A 26138-nucleotide genomic window follows, 5' to 3' on the forward strand; every position below is an offset into this window, starting at 1 on the left:
GGCACGCAGGAAGGTGAGGGGCTGCCAGAAGAGAGGTCCTGTTTGCACTTTGAGGGAGGGAGGCGGGATGGTGCGAACTCATAGCGCCCGTGCTTGAGATGCGTCGCAGTTTCCCAGGCAACACGGTGACGTCACCGGAAGGCTTCAGACATTACGGACCGGGCTTCAACTTCCTGGCAGTCAGCTTCAGAACGTTGGAGGTGCAAATTATTATAGTAGATATATTAATATTGTTCTCCACCATTTAAGGTACTGTCTATCCAACAGGAATAGCTTTAGGCAGTCCGTTATTTCGAATAATATTTTGCTATTGTTTTTCATGAGCTAAAACAGCAGCAAGATCCGCCTACTGGCTTCAGCCAACATAATGTGCTCATGCCGTCTGTCTCATTCCAACCTCCTTGGGTGCAAGTGTGCGAATCTAGGAGACATTCATATTTTCAAAGCACTTAGCCTTCCAAAGTTCCATAGGTTTCTATGGAACTTTGGAAGGCTAAGTGCTTTGAAAATATGCCTATCGACCTGAGGATCCGTGAGGTCCGCGGGATCCAACTTTTACCTTCTTCCCTGCACAGACTGAGGCACATTTACTAGACACGAACTAGGGCTCTAAAAAGAACAGGAGCACTTTTCTTAGGGATTTCCGAGGGCAAGTCCTGCGCTTTCTCTCCAGGCAGCTCCGCAACAACCCCAACACGGGAACAAGGAGGTTTTAAACACCCCAAGGTTAGGTATCATTGTGTAGCGGAGAAAAAAAAATAACCAACTCTCTCTTCCCCAACTCAGATCTTACTTTTAAACTTGACTGTATCGCTAGCACCAATATTCGTGCCGGTTGCTTACGTCACACAACTAAAGCGTTCCTTCCTTTCCCTACATTATTCCCGCCCCCTTTGACGCAACTTCTTTTCTTCTGTCGCGTCCCGCCCCCCTGGCTTTTCTGTAGCGTAACTTCCTGTTGTCGAGGGGGCGGGACGCAGCAGAAAAATAAACCCGCTCCGGGGCGGGGCTATTGCAGACTGCAGTCAGCTGCCAAAACTGTGGCGGGTGTGTTGTTGACCTCAGACGAGTTTGAAGGTAGGGCGAGAGAGAGAGAGTGGAGTTTGAGAATGAGGGAGAGCTGCCAGATTGCAGGAGGAGGACAGAGTTCTTGAACGCGTGTAAAGAGGAGTGCTTGGCGCGTGAGCGAGGGCAGCCTAATGCGTGTGACTTGGACCACTGAGTAGCAGCAGACCAGTGAACTAAACTAAAGCTGTCCTCTTACGTCTGATTTTACAGGACGTCTCTGGACCTGCGGGGGTCATTGTACCGAGAGCCATGCTGTTGAGCCCGGTTATCTCCAAGCTGGTGGGAAAGAGAGTGGTGCTGGCTAGTGGATCTCCGCGGAGGCAGGACATCCTTACGAACATGGTCAGTTCTGAGATGAGCGCAATGGTGGTGGTGGTGGTGGTGGTGGTGGTTTGGGGGGGGGGGGGGGGGGGGATAAGATAGATCTAGCCACTGTCAGCATCCGCATGGTTCCCTGTGGTGTGTATAGGGTATAACAAAGAACTGGATCGTGCAGGACACGTTTATCCACTCCTACCCTAGCTGACATAATATGCAAGTGCCTTTCTGATCGCACTACAACTTTCTGTAAATTAGTCCCTTTATTATCAAACCCCTTACTCTATCGTATCTGTCTTTATGTTCCATCTTTGCTGCCTATTAAAATGTTTTGTTATGTATTGTGATGACATTGTAAGTAGTATGCTATGCCATACTTTGTATTGTTATTTGAATATTTTTACTGCTGTAATTATCTATTGCTTATGTTTGACTTATTCTTGCTGTGTACATTGCCTTAAGTGAACTCCTTCAAAAAGGTGGTAAATACATCCAAATAAATAAAGATCTCAGGTTGTGCAAACTCAGGCTTGCAGATTGTCAGGAGCAGCAGGTGTCTGTGCTTTACCGTTAGTTATTTTGCTCTGAGAAAAGGCAGGGAGAGTATTGGGAAGGGGTAGATGTAGCAATAGCAGGGCTGGAAGGCAATAGGGTAATGCCAGGAAGGGACAGGGAAAGGCAGGAGGAAGATGCTGTGGATGAAAGATGGTCAAAAGGCAAGGGGGAGAATGGGGGGGGGGGGGGGGGAGAGGTACTTTGAGGCAGGGTGCAGAAGCAGGAAGATAAGCCAACTATGTAGACTAGATTATGTTCAGCCATTATTGATTCATGAATGTTGGTTCCCAGTTTTATTTCATTTTCAACTTAAGATACTTCTTTGGCTTTTAAGGCTCTCCATGAGGACATGCTTAGCTATATGGCATCAGCACTTCTCTTGTGTTTTATCATGTTTCTATAAGATAATTTAATGATCATCATCTGGCTTTTCCCTTTCCAGCTCTTGTTTGCAGGGAATCTATTGGACAGAATGCATTTTTCTTTTTCATGCTGTCATGGAATAATCTTTCACTGGCAATGCAAGCTGAAATGTGACTTAAGCATCATCTTAAAACTCTTGAGATATCTGTTTTGATTGGCCTTTTGAGGGCATAGATTTGGGGGCTGTAGATAGGAGGGTGGAGATAGTACACACATTTACTGGAAATTGTGTGAACACTATAACATTGTTGTGCCAGAAAAACACTGGAGTCACGATCCTGACAGAAATGTGGAGAATGAAGAATTTGGGACATCCCAGTTTTCACTGATAAAAAGCTTAATGCAAGAAAACTGGACATCATAGAAACCCCCAAGAGTGGCATTACTAATATAGGTGTCAGTAGCAAGTGACTATCCTATATTACATGTAGAGAAACAAACGATTCTCAAATATCAACCAATACAGAGGCTAAGCAAATGTGACCGAAATATGCAGAAATTTTTCCCGTTGTATCAGATACCACCAACTTGATTAAAAATAATTTCCAGGTGCATCTTTTTGTTTCCTATGCATTTGAATTCCAGGAGATTTTCTGGCACAGTGCAAGTGCTGAGACAAACATTTATTGTAAAAAAAAATTTAGCAATAATTCTGAGAAATTGAGGTCATCTCCAATATATCCTGGCTTAGGGGTGAGGTTCTCTTGTCACGGTATGCACAAAACTAACCCATTTGGAGACATTTTCCTCAAGTATCATTAGTGAACTACATAAAAAAGATATATAAATCCTGTAAATTCCATGGGTTTGGGGATATGCTACATATCAACTAGACCAGAAAGGGCTTTTATGTTGTCTAATTCGACAAGCAGATGAAAATGATGATGGAACGGATGTCATCTTGATGAAACCAGTATGTGCCCCAAAACCATCACACAACTTGGGAAGAAATAAAAATGACCTTAACTGTTAATCCTTACGCTTATTTTAAGGTTGGAGACTCATAGTTGTGGGGCCATGGGAGAAGTATATAGGTTATTGTAAAACTATGTACTTTGCTTTTCTGGTCGATGGGTTACTTGAATTCTTAAATCATTTATAAGGTGACACTGCGCAGTGTCTGGTGGTTAAGTCTCACCAGCATGAGCCGCTAAATTTCAAAGTGTTTCACAGAAATCAAACAAAATAAAACATGGAAAAGAAAATAAGATGATACCTTTTTTATTGGACATAACTTAATACATTTCTTGATTAGCTTTCGAAGGTTGCCCTTCTTCGTCAGATCGGAAATAAGCAATTGTGCTAGCTGACAGTGTATATAAGTGAAAACATTCAACCTTAAGAGTGGACTAACACGGCTACCACACTCCTCTACTAGATTCTAGGAATGTTAAAATAAGTAACATTGCTATCTTATCACCAGCTGACCAGTAGCTGACAGAGCAGGTGTTATATCAAATGCCATTTATTTATAAGGGGCAAATGACCGCTTGTGGACAACAGCTACCTGATTGCCAAGGTCATTGTAAGTGAATTAGAAGATCGATATCTGCCATTGCACAAGAATTTCAGGTTGTTGCAACAATGCAGACCTTTCATTAGGTGAGACAGAGTTGCCTTCATACAGAGTGCAGTAAAGAATGGTTCCTATGCAAGCACTGTCTGGTCTCAATAAATCTATTTTTGTTTAGAGGGTTGAACTTTGCTAAGAATGTCCTACTAATGAAAAAGGAGTCTGCAAGATTTTATCATCTTTGATAGAGAGATGTGGTAGCAGTGTTAGTCCACTTTTAAAGGTAATCAATAGAAACTGAATAAAATAAAACATGGAAAAGAAAATAAGTTGATACCTTTTTTTATTGGCGACAAAGCAGTAGAATTTTATGGTTTACTAGTAAAAAAAGGCCCATTTCTGGAGCCAATGAAACGGGCGCTAGCAAGGCTTTCCTGTGCCCCCCCCCCCCCCCACCCGTCGTCGATGTTGGTGAATTGCTCCGCCTCTGCCGTCAACGTCATAACGTTTGACGCGAGGGCGGTGAATTGCTCCGCCTCCGCCCTGAACGTCATAACGTTTGACGTGAGGGCGGGGCCCAGAGACTGTGATTTTCAAGGCTTCAGAGCTTCGAACCTTGGCTTCAGTGACGTCAGCAGCCAATAGAACGTTGAGGGTGAGTTTTATATATATAGATAATAGGCTAGAAAACCTAGATCTTGTTTAAGTCCTGTCTGGTGGGTGTCAAAATATTTAATCACTAGTAAAAAAAAAAGGCCCATTTCGGTAGGCAAAGAAACGGGCGCTAGCAAGGTAATCCCACCACCCCCACCCCACCACCCCCTCCCTCCCTCCCTTCCGAGTTCCACACCCCCCTCCCGCCCTCTCTTCTGAGTTCCAAGCTCCCTCACGCCCCTGCCACTGAGTTCCAGACTCCCCCCTCCCTCCGATTTCAACCCCCCCCTCCGCGTTACTGACCCCTGGACCCCCCTTCTGCGACCCTGTCGACCCCCCCCTTCCCGCAGAAAAACCTCCCCCGACGCCGTCGCGTACCTGTGCTGTCATCCTAAGTTGTCTTCGCGTCTGCGCCGGTGTTATTCAGGCAGGGGGAGGAGTAGGAGAGATTACCCGCCCTCGACATCTTCACGTTTTGACGCGAGGGCGGGCCAGAGAGACATGGAGACTATAGTACAGGTTCGTGAGGGCGGCATCCAGTCTCGAATTTTTTTTTTTTGTTTGCGCATGCCACTTCATGACGTCACTCTGATCTACCGACGGAAGTAGACCACCTCCGAGGGATCCACGGTCCCAGGCAACGTTCAGAACGTTGGAGGTGAGAATTATTATGTAGGATTCTAACTTCAAAGGTCTTAACGTTCCTGTATTTTAAAGTTCCCTTTCAATATTCTTACCATAAAATCACTGGTACAGTGTTCTGGTTATGTAAATTGCTGCCCCACAGAGGTGACATCCTGATAAAACACTGTTTTCAAATTATAGAACCATAAAACTATAGTGTCATTTGTTTTGAATACCTCATTTGTTTATTTATTTATGACATATCCCACTTTATCCCAAGCATTCTCAGGTTGAATGTGGCTAACAACAAAGAACCTACAGCATCCAAAAAATAAGATATACAATGAGGCGCATTTTCAAAGCACTTAGCCTTACAAAGTTCCATAGGTATCTATGGAACTTTGGAAGGCTAAGTACTTTGAAAATATGCCTCATAGTGTAAGATATAGCTTTTAAAATTTTACCGAACTTCAGATAATTATTTTGCCATTTAACCCATTAGTGCCCGATATTCCCATATTTGTTCCCACATATGGGAACATTGGGCACTAATGGGTTAATGGATTTAGGTAAGGATTTAGCGCTCTGATAAGTGAAATCAGCCGAATGGAATGATTTATACACTATACTACTACTACTACTTAACATTTTTAGAGCGCTACTAGGGTTACGCAGCACTGTACAAATTAACAAGGAAAGACGGTCCCTGCTCAAAGGAGCTTACAATCTAAAGGACGAAATGTCAAGTTGGGGCAGTCTAGATTTCCTGAGTAGAGGTGTAGTGGTTAGGTGCCAAAGGCGACATTGAAGAGGTGGGTTTTGAGCAATGATTTGAAGATGGGCAGGGAGGGGGCCTGGCGTATGGGCTCAGGGAGTTTGTTCCACGAATGGGGTGAGGCGAGGCAGAAAGGGCGGAGCCTGAAGTTGGCGGTGGTGGAGAAGGGTACTGAAAGGAGGGATTTGTCTTGAGAGCGGAGGTTACGGGTAGGAACGTAAGGGGAGATGAGGGTTGAGAGGTAAGGAGGGGCTGCAGATCGAGTGCATTTGTAGGTTAGTAGCAGAAGCTTGAACTGTATGCGGTACCTGATTGGAAGCCAGTGAAGTGACTTGAGGAGAGGGGTGATATGAGTATATCGGTACAGGCGGAAGATAAGACGTGCAGCAGAGTTCTGAACGGACTGAAGGGGGGATAGATGGCTAAGTGGGAGACCAGTGAGGAGTAGGTTGCAGTAGTCAAGGCGAGAGGTAATGAGAGAGTGGATGAGAGTTAGGGTGGTGTGCTCAGAGAGGAAAGGGCGAATTTTGCTAATGTTATAGAGGAAGAAGCGAAAGGACTTGGCTATCTGCTGGATATGCGCAGAGAAGGAGAGGGAGGAGTCGAAGATGACACCGAGGTTGCGGGCAGATGAGACGGGGAGGATGAAGGTGTTATCAACTGAGATAGAGAGTGGAGGGAGAGGAGAAGTGGGTTTGGGTGGGAAGACAAGAAGTTCAGTCTTGGCCATGTTCAGTTTCAGGTGGCGGTTGGACATCCAGGCAGCAATGTCGGATAAGCAGGCCGATACTTTGGCCTGGGTTTCCGCAGTGATGTCTGGTGTGGAGAGATAAAGCTGGGTGTCATCAGCATACAGAAGATAGTGGAAGCCATGAGATGAGATCAGGGAGCCCAGGGAATCCCCCCGGATTCTATATAGCGCTACTTAAGTTGTGCACACAAATCCAGTCATATTCTGGATTTGCACGTTCAATTTAGTTAACAAGCCAGTCAGCACCAATAATTGCCAATTAAGCAATTATTGATAGTAATTGGCATTAGGATTTACACACACAATAGTCTAAACGTATTCTGTAACTTGATGTGTGCAAATTGTAAGTCACATAGTTGATGAGAGGGCATGGCCACAGCCATGGCATGGGTGGGTCGTAGGCATTTCTAAAATCTGTGTGCGTCGTTATAGAATACACCCAGGCCATGCCTAATTTAGGCATTGGCATTTACACCAAGTTATACTTGGCATAACTACTCATGGCTAAATTTAGTTGCATGGATGGACACTCGACATATTCTATAAACCACAAGGAAATGTAGATGTATTCTATAAAATATGCTTACATTTAGGCATACTTTATAGAATACACCTAGGCGTATTTGGGGGGGGGGCACAGATTTTTTTTAGGCATAATGTATAGAATCTAGTCCTATATTTTTGCAGCTTGGAAAGTGAAGTGTTAGGTAGTCTCTATCCCCAGGGACAGCATTTTGTAAAGGGAGTTCTGTGAGATGTTGCATATGTTCAAGGGTTAAACCGTATAAAATTTGTAAGATGAAGGTGCAGAGTTTGAAGGTAACTAGCTTTAATTGGAAGCCAGTATAACGTAAGTAAAGGTGAAGCTCTTTCAAAATGAGGCTGCTGTGTTTTGGGCAGTTTGAAGTTAAGAAGACATTTAACTTGGGGTTGAAAGGCTTTCTAACCTCACCAAGTTAACTCCAGCACTAGCTTATCACCTCTTTGGAAAGCAGACTGTGGTGTGTGCCGCAGGGTTCCCCACTTTCACCAACTGTCTTCAACATAATGTTGATTCCTTTGGCCACGGCCCTTTCCAAACTTGGGCTCAACCCGTTTATTTATGCAGATAACATCACTATCTTTATTCCTTTTAAAAAAGACCTAAGCAAAATTGCCAATGAAATACGACTAGGATTACACACCATGCTTGACTGGGCCAACTCATTTAAATTCAAGCTCAATACTGAGAAAACTCATTGCCTAATTCTCTCCTCTCCCTATAACAGATTCACGCCCCCAGCATTAATCACTCCTCAGCTTGTCTTGCCAATCTCGGAGTCCCTAAAAATATTAGGTGTCATTGTTGGTAGAACCTTAACCCTGGAGCAACAAGCGAACTCTACAGCCAGGCAAATGTTCTTCTGTCTTTGGAAACTTAAATGTATACAACCTTATTTCCCTAGAGAAGTATTCCGCAATTTAGTTCAATCGCTAGTCATAAGCCGCCTTGATTACTGCAATGGAATTTATGGGGGGGGTGCACAGATATGTTCCTAGAAAATCTACAAACTGCCCAGAACACAGCGGCCAGGCTCATCTTTGGTAAATCGAGATTCGATAGTTCAAGGCCACTGCGTGAGAAGCTGCACTGGCTTCCTGTGAAGGACCGAATCGCTTTTAAAATTTGCACTCTGGTGCACAAAATCATGTACGGTGAAGCCCCTGCTCATATGGACACCCTAATTAACCTGCCGCCTAGGAACTCTCACAAATCAGCTCGTTCGTACTTAAATCTCCATTACCACCGGAGAGAATCGGGGATGACCTCCCCTTACTCCCCCAGTGGTCACCAACCCCCTCCCACCCAAAAAAATAAAAATAAAAAAACATTTTTTTGCCAGCCTGAAATGTCATACCCAGCTCCATGACATCAGTATGCAGGTCCCTGGAGCAGTTTTTAGTGGGTGCAGTGCACTTCAGACAGGTGGACCCAGCCCCATCCCCCCCTACCTGTTACACTTGTGGTGGTAAATGGGAACCACCCAAAACCCACTGTACCCACATGTAGGTGCCCCCCCTTCACCCCTTAGGTCTATGGTAATGGTGTAGAGTTGTGGGGAGTAGGTTTTGGGGGGGAATTTGGGGGGGGGGCTAAACAACTAAGGTAAGGGAGCTATGCACCTGGGAGATTTTTTTTTTTTTAATTTTTAGAAGTGCCCCCTAGGGTACCCGGTTGGTGTCCTGGCATGTGAGGGGCCAGTGCACTACAAATGCTGGCTCCTCCCACGACCAAATGCCTTGGATTTCGCCGGGTTTGAGATCGTCGGCATTATTTTCCATTATGGCCAAAAACCGATGCCGGCCATCTCAAATCCGGTGAACTCTGACATTTGGCTGGGCCCAACCGTGTTAGTGAAGAAAAAAGATGGCCGGCCATCTTTTTCGAAAATAAAGTTGGCTCCACCCACTTACGGCGCTGGCCCCGAAGATGGCCAGCCAGCTATTTGTCCGGCGCCGTTCGGCCCCTCCATGTTACTAAGTAGTGAGTTTGAAAGGCAGAAATCATACTCAGCTTACCGTCACTGAGGCGTGTTTTTATTACTGTTAATTTATATGCAAAACTAATTCATTTAGAGACACTGGGATGACATTTTCTGATCTGATGCTTCTTTGTTATTCATTGTAGGGCCTCCGATTTGAGGTTGTACCATCATGGTTCAGAGAAACACTTGACAAGTCAACGTTTTCAGCACCTCATGAGTATGCTGTGGAAACAGCAAAACAAAAAGCACTTGAAGTGGCAAGGAGAATGCATCTAGTAAGTTGAGAGTGCCACAGTGAAAAGGAAAGTTTTCAACATAACTTCTTTTGAGGTAGTGACTCTATATGAGCTCATTTTGTAGGGAAATAGGCTTAGAGCATTACCTTCCAAGTAGGGGTGGGTAATGATTAAAAATTGTAATTTATCGCTTAATAACGGCATGCATTTTGGGCACTTCTCTTGCCCTTTCCTACTGGCTCTCTTCTATTGAACACAATCATTTCTTTGTCTCATCCTGTTTGTTTCATTCTCTCATGCCCTCCTCCCCAGCCTTCTTCCAGATTCTCTCTTGCTCCCAATTTTTTCTGTCTTTCTTTTTTTTATATAGCCTCGCCACGCCCCTCTCCCCTCGTTTTCCTCAAAGTCCTTTTTCTTCCCCTACACAGCTGGACTCTGCAGATACTTGAGCTGCGCTGTACAGGAAGTTGGAGAAGTCTCATGGATCTTTGACGCAATGCTGAGGAAAACCCGGGGGAAGGGGGGTTGGGTTTACATTTAAAAAAATATATATATCAGCCGGCGTTAATAGCGTTAACGCGTTAATTGCCCACCCCTACTTCCAAGACATCTTCCTTTTGCACGTAATGCCTGAACATTGTAGCAGTGGTTCTCCGTTCTGATTCTTAGGAGACACCAACAGATCTTGTTGTCAGAATTGCAACAGTGAATGTTCATGAGGTATATCTGCATTCACTTGGTCTGTGAACTGGGTGAATTTGCATATTTTGAATATCTCAGTACCTAGACCTGTTGGAGCTAATGGCACTTATCAAATAATCTAATTTACTATCCGTGTAAGTTTAGATAATTTAATAGAACACACATGAGTCACAGCAGTAAAAAAACAAATAAAAATAGAAAATATACAGATAGCACAACGGTTTCTAAAACAAAGTAGTTAACATAAATACTGAAACCAGAAGGGAAAGATACCCCATTGAAAGGTCTTAAGAGATTTATCAAATAATGTCAAACAGAAGAAAGTAGGGGAAGACCAATTTGATTCCAACTTAAAAACTTAATGCAATAATGTAGTAAGTTAATAGGTCCAGCCTCGTGCAATATACCATAAAAAATATGTGTAATGTAAAACTAACCCCCTTGTTTACAAAGCCATGCTAGCAGCAGCTGTGCGGCAATGCTGACACAGCCCAAAGTAAATGGGCTGTGTCGGCATTACCGAACCGGCATTCGCTAATGCAGCTTTGTAAACAGGGGGATAAGTCTGTGACTCGACACAGTTATGTGTGTTGGCTATTAAAGCCTTCCTCAGGAGTCTCAAAATCAATACTACCAGCACTCCAAAGAACTGTCAGTAACAAAGCAAAATAACTTCTAAAACAGCTGCAAACTGATATTGTTTTTTTTCTCTTCAAATGAACTTGTATAGTGGCTTTATCATAAGAAAGTTTGTGAGAAGAATCAGATGTAATTCAGATATTTGGCAATGATTATGTTAATTGGAGATGATCAATTAAAGATACCAAGTAAATGGTATATTAGACCAAAAGACATTTCTGCTGTGCATCTGCTGAACAGCAAAATTTAATTTTTGATAGCAGTTTATTTTTTTGCTTCTATTCAGAAAATCTAATATTTTTTTTTCAGAAACATCACATAACACCGGATATTGTCGTAGGAGCAGATACCATTGTGGTAAGTTGTGAGCATAGCTGTGCTATGCGATTTATAGGAATGCTTTCATTCTTCTAGCACAGCATTTCCCCAAGTCCAGTCCAGGAGTACCCCTTGCCAGTCAGGTTTTCAGGCTATCCACAATGAATATGCATGAGAGATTTGCATATAATGGAGGCAGTGTATACAAATCAAGTTCAGCCTGAAAACCTGACTGGCAAGGGGTACTCAAAGACCGGACTTGGGAAACGCTGTTCTAGCAGGTCATGTATATCAGTTTACCCAGTCTTTCTTAGGCTGCACGTACCTGACATTAGGTTTGCTTTGTTGGAGGACACCATTGCCTTCCTTCACCATGCTCCTGGCCTAATCCAGTTCCTCACCACCACCTTAAATCAGGTCCTCTTCCTCCCCCACCCCCCCACCCCCGCATTGATTATGCCATGGAGAAGGAGAGCAGTTACCTACTCATTGCATAATCATCCCCTTCCACTCCACTCCCTCTCCTTCTACCATTATAATCAGCTAATACCCACTGTGATTTCAGTCAGCTGGCAGGAGTTCAATAATAACTCGGCGCCTCTCCCTCTGACAGCCTTTCTGTGAAGTCTGAACCAGGCAAGACTCCACAGACAGGTGACATAAAACATCATCCTGCATTCTCCTAGCTGTAGCGGGAAAGAGGAGGAGGGGGGATGCCGCATAATATAGGATGAGATAAAATTAATGAAGATTGCGGGTAGTTGTGGGTGTGGCCTGCCCCACCCTCCTTCTGCCACTGTGATGTAGATAAACATCTTATACGCCACGTTTATCCCCATTTTCTTAATATTCCAGGTTATTCTAATTGGATATGTGTGTGAAATCCATTGAAACCATTTTGATTTATCCTAATTTATGAGTTGTTTGCTTAATAAAAATTTATAGTATATATAAAATTTCAAGCAATGGGAGTCAGGATAGTTACAGTGGCTCACTCGAACTAATTTCATTATTAACTTGGTAAAAAAAATAAAAAAAAAAATCTTGAAGTTTTCAGTATAAAATTGCTTCTTGGCTTCCAGCTGACGCCTTCAGAATTCACTGGTAAAATCAGTTTCTTACGTACTCATAAACTTTGGCCAATTTTCCCATAGTTTCAAGAAAAAAATTTAGATTAAGTGTGTTGCAAGTTTATGTAGGATGAGAAGTCTCTTCATATATCTTCCTACTGGAAAAATACTGATAGATTCATAGAAGGGGTATTCATTAAAGTATGTAGGTGTTTTAAATTAAATCTGTAAATTGGCTCATTTGCTTTTCATTTATTTTATATTTTAGACTTTGGAAGATTCCATCCTTGAAAAGCCAGTTGATAAGCAAGATGCCTATAACATGCTCTCGAGGTTTGTAGCTTTAACCAAAATTTGTGCAGCTGAATATTACCATAAACCTTTTAAAAGCCGTTGGTTAATGTGAGCATGGTATGCTCCCTGAGTTATACACAGGCTTTTGTGCTGTGACTGTAGCAGGGGTGTAGCCAGACTTCGGCGGGAGGGGTGTCCAGAGCCCGAGGTGAGGGGGCACATTTTAGCCCCCCCCCCCCCCGGCGGCACCAACCCCCCTGCCACTGACGACGACACCACCAACTTTGACCCCCCCCCTCCCCCGACGACCCTCTCGACCCCCCCCCCCCCTCCCGCCACCAACTCTCCCCTGCTGACGCTGTTGCCTACCTTTGCTGGCGGGGGACCCCAGATTTCAAGGGGGCGTGATGGGGGCATGTTTTGGGCGTGACGGGTGCGGCCTGAAAAAAAATAGACATCTTTCTGCAATAATGGAACAAAATGAAAATGTCAAGAGCCAAAATGAAGACTTTTTTGCTAGACCTGTTTCAATCACGACTAAGTGACCGAAAGGTGCCCTAAATGACCAAATGGCCACTGGAGGAACTCGGGCATAATCTCTTTACTCCCCCAGTGGTTACTGACCCCCCCTCCCAGCCCCCTATGATGTGACAGTACATACTACACTCTATGACAGCTTCACATATGATGGCCATTCTTATTAGAGCAGCAAGCAGGTCCCAGGAGTAGCCTAATGGTTACTGCAGTGAACTGTAGAGAAGGGGACCCGACCCACATACCACTGGTACTTTTGTGGTGGAATGTGTGAGCTTCCAAAACACACTAAATACCCACTGTACCTACATATAGGTGATACTTGCAATCTTGAGAGCTATTGTAGTGAGGTGCAGTAGGTATTTTTCTGCTCCTGGTGAGCTCACTATACAATATTAAGGGGATTATGGTGAGATATGTACCTGGGACCTTTTATGGGAAGTCCGCTGTAGTGGCCTCAAGGCTGCCCCACTATTGTGCTGGGATGTCTGTGAGGGCAATCTATTAAGAATGATAGCCCCCCAGATATCCCAATGGCTGGTTTTTGGGTGTTTTTCTCTCCAAGCATTTTATTTTCCAAAATGGTCCCAAAAGAAAAACGCACAGAGCACAAGGAAAAAAGGCAATTTTGGAACCTGAAAAATGTCTATGTTCACTGCTCAATTTTTGGACGTTTCTAACAAAACTTCCAAAATCGAACTTAGACATTTTTTTTCGAAAATGCCCCTCCACATGTGCTTTATTTTAACATTGAATTAGGATCTGTGCAGTAATTGCTAGAGGTGTATACAAATCTTTTTTTTAAAGAGTTCATTCAACTAGATGCCACCTTGAAAGAGCCCATACGCCAGGCCCCCTCCCTGCCCATCTTCAAATCCTTGCTCAAAGCCCACCTCTTCAGTGTCGCCTTCGGCACCTAACCCTTATACCTCTATTCAGGAAATCTAGACTGCCCCAACTTGACATTTTGTCCTTTAGATTGTAAGCTCCTTCGAGCAGGGACCGTCCTTCTTTGTTAAGCTGTACAGCGCTGCGTAACCCTAGTAGCGCTCTAGAAATGTTAAGTAGTAGTAGTATTGTGTCTTTCTCTTTCTCTCTTCATGTTCTTTAGGGAGTGAGGAGAGGAAGTCTGAGGATAGCACATAGCAGTTGTCCGCTCCTTTATTGGGTAGATGTGGTGATGTTTCCAAATAGGTAGCGACACTGTAGTTTTTAATAATTATTCCCAAAGAAATGGAAGTAGAAGGCAGGTTCCTCTATAGAGATGCCCCACTAGTAATCTTGCAGGTAGTTTCATATCTACAACAGTGTTTCATACACTGAAGTAGTCACCTATAAAAATCCCTGGCGTATATATGTATAAAAGATAGTAGAATAATATAGCGCTTGCTTTTTATGTGATACACATGTCTGTTTTCCCTCAGTAGAGTTTAGAAGGAGCTGACGTGGAGTTGTACAGTGTGATGTAAGAGAAAATGGGGAAAATTGAGATACATTTTGCATGCACTACCTCCGTTCTATGTAAATGTACCTCATGCATATTCATTGTGGATATCCTGAAAACCTGACTGGCTGGCTGTGTCCTAAGGACTGGGTTGAGAGCCCCTGCTCTAAGCTGAGTGGGAGTCCTCCATCTACAGTCCCGTCAGTGGAGCCTGCTGTTTCACTATCACATTTTCAATAGTGAGGGACGACAAGCTCTGTGGTACTCCAGGGAATCTACCTGTCCCAAGTGATTGAAAACACAATATTGAAGTGCCACCCCCAAATGGCAGCAATATAGATGGAGGACTCCCACTCAGCTTATAGGGAACAGTGCCAGCCAGTACAGTAAAAATGAAAGCCTGTGCTGGCTGCTTAATGCAGATGGGAGGGAGAGATGAGGTGTGGCTGACACTGACAGCTAGTGAAGTGGATGGCACTGCTTGCTGCCTTTTGTGACTGTCAATAGTGTGGCTGTACTTAACTCCACCTTATATGGCAGATTGACTCCTAGCGGCAGTACAGCAAGACTACTGCTAGAGGTCATGGATGGCATTTTGAACCCAGGCTAGCTAAGGGGCAGAAGCAGAAGGTTACTTCTCCTGCTCTGTCTTCTAACCTACCAGGGAGAACCACATGTGAGTCCTGGGGTGGGGAGGGTTGAGGATTGGCTTCAACTCGGGGAAGGGAACCTGTAGCGGGGTGTGAGGAGCTGTTTGGGAGAGGAGATCAGGCTGTGCTGCAGTGGCAACTTTTCTTTGCTTGTAGAAAGGTCCGTTTTTCATACCTAGCAGATAGTGCCGGGATCTGACAATGCACGTAACTTGGACCTGTGCGATATCCCCCAATTCTATATATGGTGCTCAAAATTGTATGTGCAGATTTGGGCGTATACCCAGTTTGCGCATGCAATTTAATTGAACAATGTGCCAATTAGCACCAGTTGGTCACCAACAATCAATTACTGGTGCTAACTGGCAACAAATTTAGGAGTCCTTTTACTAAGATGCGCTAATTGCTAGTGCATCTTAGTATAAGGACCTCTTAGAATTTACACGTGCATCTTTAGTCGGTGTTCTATAAAGATGCTGTTTGGATCCCAAAAGAGGGCGTGGCAATGGCAGAGGCATGGGGGCTCAGGGGCATTTGCATGCAGTGTAACAGAATACAGCGGTCTGTGCCTAATTTAGGTGTGAGGATTTGCAGCAGGTGGTGTAAATCGTCTCATTCAAAATTGGGTTCAGATCCTGGCACTAAGCGCTATTCTATAAATGTGCCCAACTTTGAGCACAGCGTGCATTTTTGTCGGCACCCAAATTTGGATGCCACTTACAGAATTTAGTCCTATGTGTCTGCCCTGCACAGTACATGCAGGACAGATGCTTACTATGCCTTCTACATTTATTGCACTGGCTTTGCATTTTCTACAGCTTAAGTTTTTCACCTATGGTGCAGTAAGTACAAAAACTTACCATATGTCTGTAAAATGTGACCCAAAATGATTATTTGAATAGGGGTGGTTACAGGATATTTTTTGCAATACAGGGTTGAACAATGAGCAAAGGAAAATCTTTATAAAATAAACAGCACTCTTTTTTTCATTTGTAGGATGAGTGGCAAGGAACACAGTGTTTTTACTGGGGTCGCCATAGTTCTCTGCAAAAGTGAAAATGGTAATATTATGCTTTTCAATATAATAAAGATGCCTTTGAATATTAAGTGGTCCTTTATTTAAATGTTTACTTTTAGCTAGTGAAACAGTACACAAGATGGATCACAAAGGATCTCCAAAATAAAACTCAACCAAGATTATACATACATACCAAAAACGTCATGGCATTTTAAAATCATTTTCCCCTTCCCTCCCCCCTATCCTGAAGTCTGCTTTCCAGAGATCTAGGGATTTTGTGCCCATGAGGCAACCAGCCACTGCAAGGTGGCAACAAACTATGAAGAGGATGGTCCAAGCCTTCTCTGGAACTAATTCTTCTAACTTGACCAACCTGTGGAAAGGCCTAGACCCTTAAGTACCATTTTAGATAGTTTGTGTATGGGTGAATATTGACTTGGGAGTGAAAACATGCAGAAAATGTGACCTGTTTTACAAGGGAAAGGCTGTACAGGTAGCTCCCATCAAAAATTGACATATCCACACCCCTGGGAAAAGAGATTCTGGCAAAGTAGGACATATACAGGGAGGAGCTATTTTATTAATAAATGTTTAAAAAATACATGAGGACAGCACTAGAGCTTAAATGTGTATTAACATTCACATATGTAGGTTACAAAATAACGAGAAAAGGTGTGTGAATGTTAGTGCTGTCTTCATGTTTTAAATTTGCTACCTAATAACTTCATTGTGTTTCCCTGATCCTTCTAATTTTGGAAAGAGTAAACAAGTGGATTTACTAATTAATACCTGTTCCATTCCACTCAGTACTTTCTAGACCTCTTATTATATCTCTTTTCAGTTGTCTTTTCTCCAAGCTTGAAGAGCTCTAGCCTCTTTAGCCTTTCCTCATAACGAAGTCATCCCATCCTCTTTATCGTTTTTGTTGCCCTTCTTTGTACCTTTTCTAATTCTGCTGTGTCTTTTTTGAGATGCATGGTGACAATTCAGTTGCCCTGCTTGGTGGTCAGCAAGGGACTGGGTCTGTGCCAGCTGATCGACATTTTAGATTTGGAAGTTGGGAGTTCTCTGACAGTAGAATGAACTCCATCTCTGGGAAGGTCCAGGGCCTTAGTGCACAATATTAGGAACAAGTTATTCCTTTGGGCAGCATGATGCCCATATTTGATGGTCTCTGTGATGATGATTAAAAGCAGATGGCGGTCACTTTGGGAGCATGGTGTCTATTATGGTGTAGTCTTCATCCCACCAAGGGTCCTTAGAGCTTTAGTACATTCCAGTTGCCTGGACTGGTGACAGGTGTATTTTTCATGTTCCACTATAATGATGCTATATAATGCTGCTCTTTTTTTTTAATATGGTGCTATAGTACTGCATTGAAATGTTGCTGTATCTGATCGCACTTTGTTGTGGCAGCATACTGTTATGCTATGAGGTTGTTCTATAATGTTGAGCTATAAGCCTTACTTATAGAATTAATTTATAATGTTTCAAATGGGTAGATCATAGGTGTTGCAGATCTGCTTTGTGAATAGTAGACTAGCAGGTTCTAGGTTTGCATCACTCCATGTGCTAGTGATGTCACTGGTTTGTCAGTTTATTGTGTCTCCATCTGCTGGTCAGGACACAGAACACACTCATCTAGACTTGCCTTGTCAGACTCATGGAAGGAAATTTAGCAGATAAGAACACATTTCCCCTCTATTTGCTTGCTTCTGCTTGGCTTTTGTCAACTTTTTTGGCTGTTACCTTCTCACAGTTGTATAAAAAATACTGGGGGGTGATGATAAACCTGCTTGATGACTTGTTTTAGAAATAAATATATATTAACTAGTAAAAAAGGCCCGTTTCTCACACAAATGAAATGGGCGCTAGCAAGGTTATCATGTAATGGCGATTATGTTTTTAAGGGAACCGTTAGGAGAAATGTTCTGTCATGATAAGCAATAATTGGGGAGGGTGTATAATGAGTAATATGCTCCAGGGGTATGAGATACGGAATGTTTTAACTCTGTTTTTTTTTTTTTGTTTTAATCTTTTTTTGTGATTTTTATTTATAGTATTCTTTAAAACATAAAGACTATGCAGACTCCATCCATGTCCAGCATTTCTCTTGTCTTCCCTCCCCTCAATCCATGCCCAGCATTTCTCCTCTCTTCCCTCCCCTCCATCCATCCATCCATCCATGTCCAGCAACTCTCCATTCTCCCCTGCACTCTCCTCCATCCACCCATATCCATCCATCGCTGTGCCTGAAAGTAAAAGGGTTAAACGCGGGGGGGGGGGGGGGAGGAAGGAACAGAGAGGAAGGCTGTCAATCGGGGAGCTGAGGGTGGGAAGGAGCAGAGGGACTGTCCGAGAGCTGCCTGGCTGCAGTGCTGCTGTGCCAGGCAGCCCTGCATTTGGGGGGGGGGGGGGGCAGCAGCCAGGGGAAGGTCACGGTTGGGCTGGGGAGGCTTAGCCTCCCCAAGCCTCTTATACAGGGTGCCTATGACTGTCCTCTCATCCCATACATGTCCATCAATTCTACTCTGCCCTGCCCTCCCCTTCCTTCCCTCGATGTCCCGCGATTCTCTCCTCCTGACATCATCTCGCCTCCAGCGTTCCCCCTCATTGTTCCACCCTCTGACGTCATTACGTTTTGACGCGAGGGCGGGACAATGAGTGGGAATGGATGTTACGAACCCAGGCATCCAGACGTAGAATGTTGGAGGTGCAAATTATTATATAGGACTAGTAAAAAAGGCCCGTTTCTGACACAAATGAAATGGGCGCTAGCAAGATTTTCCTTGGAGTGTGTATGTTTGACAGAGTGTATGTGAGAGTGACTGTGTGTGAGAGAGTGAATGTGCGAGTGTGTGTGAGAGAGAGAGTGAGTGTGGATGCGAGTGTGTCTGTGAGAGAGAGAGTGTGTGTTTGAAAATGAGAGTGTGCAAGTGCGTATGTGAGAAACAGTGTGAGAGAGAGAGAGAGTGTGTTTCACACAGATATAGTGTGTGTGCGAGAGAGAGAGTGTGTGTGTGAGACACAGACTCTCTGTGAGACTGAGTGTATGAGACCAAGAGAGTGTGTGAATGACTGTGTGACACATAGAGAGTGAATGTGATACAGTGTGAGACATAGCGTGTGTGAGAGTGAGAGAGAGAAAGACATTGACTGTGAGAGAGAGAGTGTGAGAGAGAGAGAGTGTGTGTGACAGAAATACCTTCCCCCCCCCCCCCCCCCTCTGGTGTCAGGCCCCCCCCCCCCTCTCTCTCTCTGGTGTCTGAGCATTACTGTGCAGGATGCTGAGCTCTGGCTATGCTTCAAGGAACTGACCAATCCTATTTAATAGAATGCACCTCCAACATTCTGATGCCGAGAAACCTCGTGTGGTTCGTCACTTCTGCTTGTGACGAACTCGGAAATATGTGATGTCAATTTAGGAGATGGATACAGAGAGCAGGAATGCCTCAGCCATGCAGTCAGCTTCAGAATGTTGGGGGTGCGTTTTATTATATAGGATATTGTAATGCTCATAGAGATCTTTTCACAGTTCAGACATCTAAGGGTTATAATTTTCCAGTGTTTTTATCAGAGGGAAATAGAAGTTAGTTATGGCGAGAAAAAGCAGAAAATGTGAACTAAACTGAGCTCCCTTGGGGTGTCTCCATGGCTTAGGCCATAGTGATGTAATGCAGGGGAACAAGCTTATGATCTCTAACCATATCCATGGCACCAGCCCTGGCAGATATGTTCAGGCCTGGGAAGGAAAGGAAGAGGGTTGGCGAGTGTTCTCCAGAGATACGTGGGCATAGTTGCTGAAAAGGGGGAATTTTCAAAATGTGGATGAAAAAGAAAGGGAAGAAAAAGATGGAGGGAAAACTGATCTTCTATTATGTATCTTCATACTATTCCAGCACCTGTGAGATAGTTATGTCCATCGACCTGCAGGTAGAGATAGAAAACTGAGGAGCTGGATAGGATGCCAACAAAAATGTGTCCCAGCTCAGTTTTTAGTTCTCTATCACCAGAAGGTGGACGGACTCACTTTTTTCAACCTCTTGTGGTTCTGAGTGATTGCTCCTGGTCCAGTTGGTCAATTGGTCCCCAGTTGAGCTTTGAGGGTGGCTTGAGTCTTCAGAGTCCTATTTGGAGGTCTTCAGATCTCTGTCTGTGGTGTCCTGCAAATTTACTTCTTTCCTCCTGTGGAACTCTCTCTATTTCTAGCACAACAACCAAAAAAAGGATAGGTTTGCTGCAGAATATGGGACAAAGCATCAGTCCTGAGCCTTTCTCATCTGTGGTAAGACTTATGCAGACTATGAGCTTGAGGGGGAGCAGCTGGCAGGGTCCAACTAAAGTTTGAGTCAGATCCGCTTAGAGGGCTGCAAGTTTTGCAGGGGAGGGATCCTGGCTCATCGCTTGAGACGCATTGTGCTGTGCTGGTGATAGTGGGGGTGAATGGCGTCTCCCATGGAAGCAGTTAAGCAGTGTTCCCTCGTGGAGTTGCAAGCTGGGAGTCCCACAGGACATGGAGGAAAAGTCAGCGGCAGCACACCTTCAGATTCGGCACAGAATCTGAATACACGAGGGTCTTTGGAGTTCTCTGGTAGTTTGATGCAGGAGAGCACGGGAACAGGCGCCATTTTGTCAGGGCTGACTGACAGTGAGGAGTTGCCTCTGGCTGATCACTCATGGAGCACAGCCGCTGTTTTACAGCCTCAGGACCTGACAGAACATTAAGCTACATCGGGATCTTTGTTTCTCCAGAGTTCAGCCAAGGGAGAGTCTTGCCTCGCCAATTTGCTACATTTCTTCGAAGGCGTAAATAACATGGATAAAGGTGAGCTGATTGATGATGTGTATCTAGATTTCAGAAAGCTTTAGCAGTTCCTCATGACTCCTGAGAAAATTAACAAGTCATGGAATATGAGGCAGTGTCCTTCTGTGGCTTAGGAATTGGTTATTGGCTAGAAAACAGAGTGTAGGGTTAAATGGATATTTTTCTCGATGGATGAGGGTGAATAGTGGAGTGCTGCAGGGATCTGTACTGGGACCAGTGCTATTTAACCTTTTTATAAATGATCTAGAAAATGGAACGATGAATGAAGTGATTAAATTTGCAGATGACAAAAACTATTCAAAGTTGTCAAAACTCATGCAGATTGTGAAAAACTGCAGAAAGACCTTAGGAAACTGGAAGACTGGGCATCCAAATGGCAGATGAAATTAATGTGGACAAATGCAAAGTGATTCACATTGGGAAGAATAATCCAAATCATAGTTACCTGATGCTAGGATCCACCTTAGGAGTAAGCACTCAAGAAAGTGATCTAAGTGTCATTGTAGACAATACGCTGAAATCTTTTGCCCAGTGTGCAGCAGTCAAAAAATGCAAACAGGATGCTAGGAGTTATTAGTGAAAGGGATGCAAAATAAGACCAAGAATATATAATGCCTCTGTATCACTCCATGGTACAACCTGCATTCAATTCTGGTCCTCGCATCTCATAAAAGATATAGCGGAATTAGAAAAGGTTCAAAGAAGAGTGACCAAATGATAAGGGGATGGAATTCCTTTCATATGAGGAAAGGCCTAAAGAGGTAGGGCTCTTTGAAAAGAGATGGCTGAAGGGGGTTATGATTGAGGTCTATAATATCCTGAGTGGTGTAGAACGGGTAGAAGTGAATCAACTTTTCCCCTCTTTTCAAAAAGTACAAAACCAGGGGACACTTAATGAAATTACATGGAAATACTTTTAAAACAAACAGGAGGAAATATTTTTTCATTCGAAGAATACTTAAGCACTGGAAACTCACTGCTGGAGGATGTGGTAACTGTGGTTAGCATAACTGGATTTAAAAAGGTTTGGACAATTCCTTGAGGAAAAGTCCGTAATCTGTTAGCGAGATGGACATGAGGAAAGACACTGCTTGCCTCAGGATTGGTAGCATGGAATGTTGCTAATTGAGTTTCTTCCAGGTACTTGTGACCTGGATTAGCCACTGTTGGAAGGAGATACTGGGCTACATGGACCATTGGTCTGATTGTTTGAAGTTTCAAGTTTATTAGGTACTTGCTATCCTGCCTATCAGTAATGCCAACTAAGAAGCTTGCAGACATAAAAAAAGACAGGGAAGAAAAAGAGAAATAAAAGAAGAAAGACAACACAGCAGAGAGAAAGGTGGGGAGGAGAACTACAATAATTATGATAGAAAAGTGGGGGAAGGAAAACACAATCAGTGACAGGGAGAACTCTCAGAGATTAGTGGTGAAAAGACTTAGGCCTGGGGTAATAATGAACAGTGGAAGACCTCTAAGAAGAGGTGAGTCTTCAAATCAGTCTTAAACCGCTGTAGGGAGGATTGGGACCTAAGGTGTTCCAGAGCTCTGGGCCTTGTACAGAGAGAACGGTATTCCTGATTCTAGCATGTGCAATATCACAAAAAGTAAGAACAAGCAGGCAATGTTGGGTGGAAGAGCGGAGAAATTGAGCTGGGACATGGGGATGTAGTAAACACGCAAGGAATGAGGGATCCCCTGTAGCCCGTATCTTAAAAACCAAAGTCAAGATTTTGTAGGTGGTATGATAGGAGACTAGAAGCCAGTGAGAGGACCCATAGCATGGACAGTCAAAGTTGCTGCAAGGTGCTTTAGTTTCTCATCTTGCTGCCCCTCCTGCTCTTGAGAGATCTTTTTTCAGACATCCAGGAGTGGGCAGATGAGGCTCTCTGTTTCTCCCTCCTTATCTGATGTGGCCTCATTCTATTCAGAGGAGCCATCGATGAAGGATCCGTTAGAGGAGAAAGATGATCTGAAATTACTGAGGTTGTTTCATAAAGAGGAGCTCTGTACTCTTATTGGTGAGGCACTGGCGTGCTTTCCATTGAGGAGCCTCCTGCTTTAGTGTCAGGAGTTCAATCTTTGTGAGTAATGAGGAGGATTAGAGGTCCTTATAAGGCCTTCCCAATGTATCCAGACATCCAGAACCTGATTAGAGCAGAATGGGTCTTGCTGGATGCAGGGCTGAGAGTGGGAAGAGCCATGGCTCGCCTCTACCCATTAGTTCTGGAGGAGAAAGCTAAATTGCAGCTTCTCAGGGTGGGCTCCCTGGTTACGGCGGTGACTAAGAAGGTCACTTTGCAAGTGGAAGGGGGCATTGCCCTAAAAGACCTAGAGGATAGGAAGCTAGAAGTCTCATTGAAACAAGCCTTTGAAGTGGCCTTTTTGGGCCTCCGAGCATCAGTGTGCAGCTTATTCGTGCTAAGAGCATGCCTGAAATGGCATCAGCAGTCAGCAAAACAAGACGGGCACCATAACTCCAAGCTGGAAGCAGGGTTGGCCTACCAGGCGGATGCTATTTATGACATGTTACGGGTTACGGCCAGCAGTAAGTCTTTGGCTGTCACAGCACATCAGCAGCTCTGGTTGTGGCATTGGGCAGTGGATGCAGCGACGGTCACGTGTATTTAAATTGCCATTTCGGGGCAGGTGGCTATTTGGAGAAGATCTCAGGAACTTAGTGAAGAACTGGGGGAAACTAAGTCGTAGTACAAGAAACAGAGAGAAGGGGGAAGAAACAGAGAAGAGGGTAATGCTGAATGGAGTTGATGGGGGGGGGCTTAGGCTGGATGGAAGGGGGAGCAAGAGAGGACAGAGGCTAGATGAAATTGGGGAAAGAGGGAGTGCAGAAGATGGATAGAAGGGGGGAGAGTAGGGCAGACACTGGATGGAAAGGGGGAAGTGAAGGAGGGCATGCGTAGGATTGCAGGTGTTGGTGGCTGAAACATGCCAACAATTTGCTAGCTGCACAAGTAGCATGGGGCTTGGCCTTGGGCAATGGACCTCTTCAGCTGGGGGGACTTGGGCATCCCCATCAGCAAAGGTAGGACTCGATGCTGTTGGGGGTGAGGGCCTTGATGGGGGGGGGGGGGCGAGACAAGAGGAAATGTGTAGTCTAGGGGTGCCATGACCTGAGAAAGTGTGGGAACCAGTGAGTTGGTTGATCAATTTCAAGAAGAGCAGACTAACTCTGTTGCAGATGCTGGAGTATCTGGGCATTCTATTCGACACAGCATGGGAAAGGATCTTACTCGTGGAGTACAAGAGGTCGAAGCTAGTCAACAGATTCATCTTCTCCTCAGTCAAGGCAGGCCCAGGGTCTGGCACTATGTCCAGGTTCTGGGTTCAGTGATGGAAGTGGTACCATGAGCCAAGGACTCATATGTAGCCTTTACAGGAATCTCTTCTCAGCTACTGGTCTCCAGTGTCACAGAAATAAGACTTTTATCTTCTTTGGATGTTGGTTGCCAAATGGAGTATGCAGTGGTGGTGGTTGCCGCCCAGGAATTTGACCATTGGAGCTCCTTTCCCAATAACACAATGGGAGGTGGTGACAACGAACACCAGCAAGTCGGGTTGAGAAGCTCATTACAAGTTCTATTTAGCACAAAGCACCTGGACGGTACAGGAGTCTGTAGTTAATAATTGGAGCTTAGGGCAGTGCAGAATGCGTTACAGGACTTTACTCCCTGTCTTGTGGAGGATCCGGTCTGAGTTTTCTCCAACAGTGCAACAGCAGTGGCTTATATCAACAAGCAAGGCTGGATCCACAGCTGTCCGGTGGCAGTGAAGGCAGTCTCCTTCATGAGTTGGGTAGAGAAAAATCTTCTCTGCTTGTCGGCAGCTCACATTGCTGTGTTCTTGAATGTGGAGGTGGACTTTCTCAGCAGGCACTCCTTGGATCTGAGAGAATGGGAACTATCTGGCCAGGATTTTCAGCTTCTTGACTTGAGGATGACAAAAAGGAATGCCAAAGTGCCCAAATTCTTCAGCCATTGGAAAGAATCAGGGTCAGTAGGGATCGATTCCCTACTGCTGCCCTGGCCGGAAACACATCTACTGTATGTCTTCCCTCCTTGGCTCATGGTAGGCCATGTGGCCCCCATATTGGCCACGGAGGCCATGATATGCAGCCATGGTTTGACTACTGGACGGGATTGTTCTAATTTGTTCATTGCTACCTTGCTTCAGGCTCGGAAACACTCTACATTCATGACGTGTGGAGGATGTTTGAAGACTGGTGTTCTTAGCATGGACTTTCTCCCTTCTCTGGTCAGATTGTGCACATCCTAGCGTTTCTCCAGTCAAATCTTCAGAAAAGATTAGCGTTTGGTTCTCTAAAAGTTCAGGTTGAAGCTTTGGCCTGTTTTAGGGGCCGACTACAAAAGATGTCTCTCTTGCGGCTCACCTAGATATCGTTCAGTTCTTGTGGAGAGCAGGCTGATTGCAACCTGCCTTTTCATTCGCCATGTCCAGAGTGAATCTTAACCTTTTCGGCTCTTCAGTAGCCTTCTTTCTAAGCCACTCCGGAAGGCCTCCTTGAAAGATCTTATGCTAAAGACAGCGTTCCTGGTGGCTGTTACGTTGGCACATTGGTTTCAGAGCCTCATGCTGTCTCTTGTCAGAATCCCTTTCTTCACTTTTCAGAGGCATGATTCCTTCCTTTCTTCCAAAAGTGATATCAGCATTTCATCTCAGCTGATCTGTGGTGCTTCCGTCCTTTTGCAGAAAGGATGAAGAGGCTCAGTATTCTTCCTTGAAACTTCTCAATACGCGTAGAGTCCTCATTGGATATTTGGAAGGTGGAGACATGGTCGATGCTGCATATCTTTGCCAAGCACTGCAGGATGGATGTTGCTGTCCGTTTGGAAGCCAGTTTTGGGGCTTTGGTCCTCAAGGCAGCGGTGCCAGGATCCCACCTACTTGATTATTTTTGAACACCCCACAGGCTCTGGAATAGTGGGAAGCTACATAATGGAAGGATAAATTAGATCTTACCTAATAATTTTCTTTCCATTAGTTCTTCCCATTATTCCAGAGGCCCGCCTGAGGTTTCTGAGCTGTTTAGTCGATGCAAAGTAGTGAGTCAAATAATGACTGTCACCTTGCATGGTGCTTCCTGCATACCTCTTGGTCTCTACCAGTTGTCCAGAGATGAGAGAGGTCCACGCCTTTGTTCATCTGGTTAGTGTTAAGTTAGCA

The 26138-nt window shown here is 44.5% G+C and overlaps 1 protein-coding gene across 4 annotated transcripts in view; it reads left to right on the top strand.

Moving 5' to 3' along the window:
• Positions 1-976: 976 nt before the first annotated feature.
• The window catches only part of ASMTL (acetylserotonin O-methyltransferase like), an 80015-nt gene continuing 54853 nt past the window's right edge, over positions 977-26138 (top strand). The window contains exons 1-6 of one of the 4 annotated variants that reach the window (XM_030202107.1): positions 977-1077; positions 1279-1410; positions 9350-9481; positions 11093-11140; positions 12440-12504; positions 16090-16154. In XM_030202107.1, the coding sequence (XP_030057967.1) occupies positions 1318-1410; positions 9350-9481; positions 11093-11140; positions 12440-12504; positions 16090-16154 (403 nt within the window). In that variant the 5' untranslated portion in view covers positions 977-1077; positions 1279-1317. The other 3 variants (XM_030202109.1, XM_030202108.1, XM_030202106.1) reach the window with 3 other exon arrangements.

This window comes from Microcaecilia unicolor, chromosome 4 (assembly GCF_901765095.1).
Source record: "Microcaecilia unicolor chromosome 4, aMicUni1.1, whole genome shotgun sequence".
Taxonomy (NCBI): domain Eukaryota; kingdom Metazoa; phylum Chordata; class Amphibia; order Gymnophiona; family Siphonopidae; genus Microcaecilia; species Microcaecilia unicolor.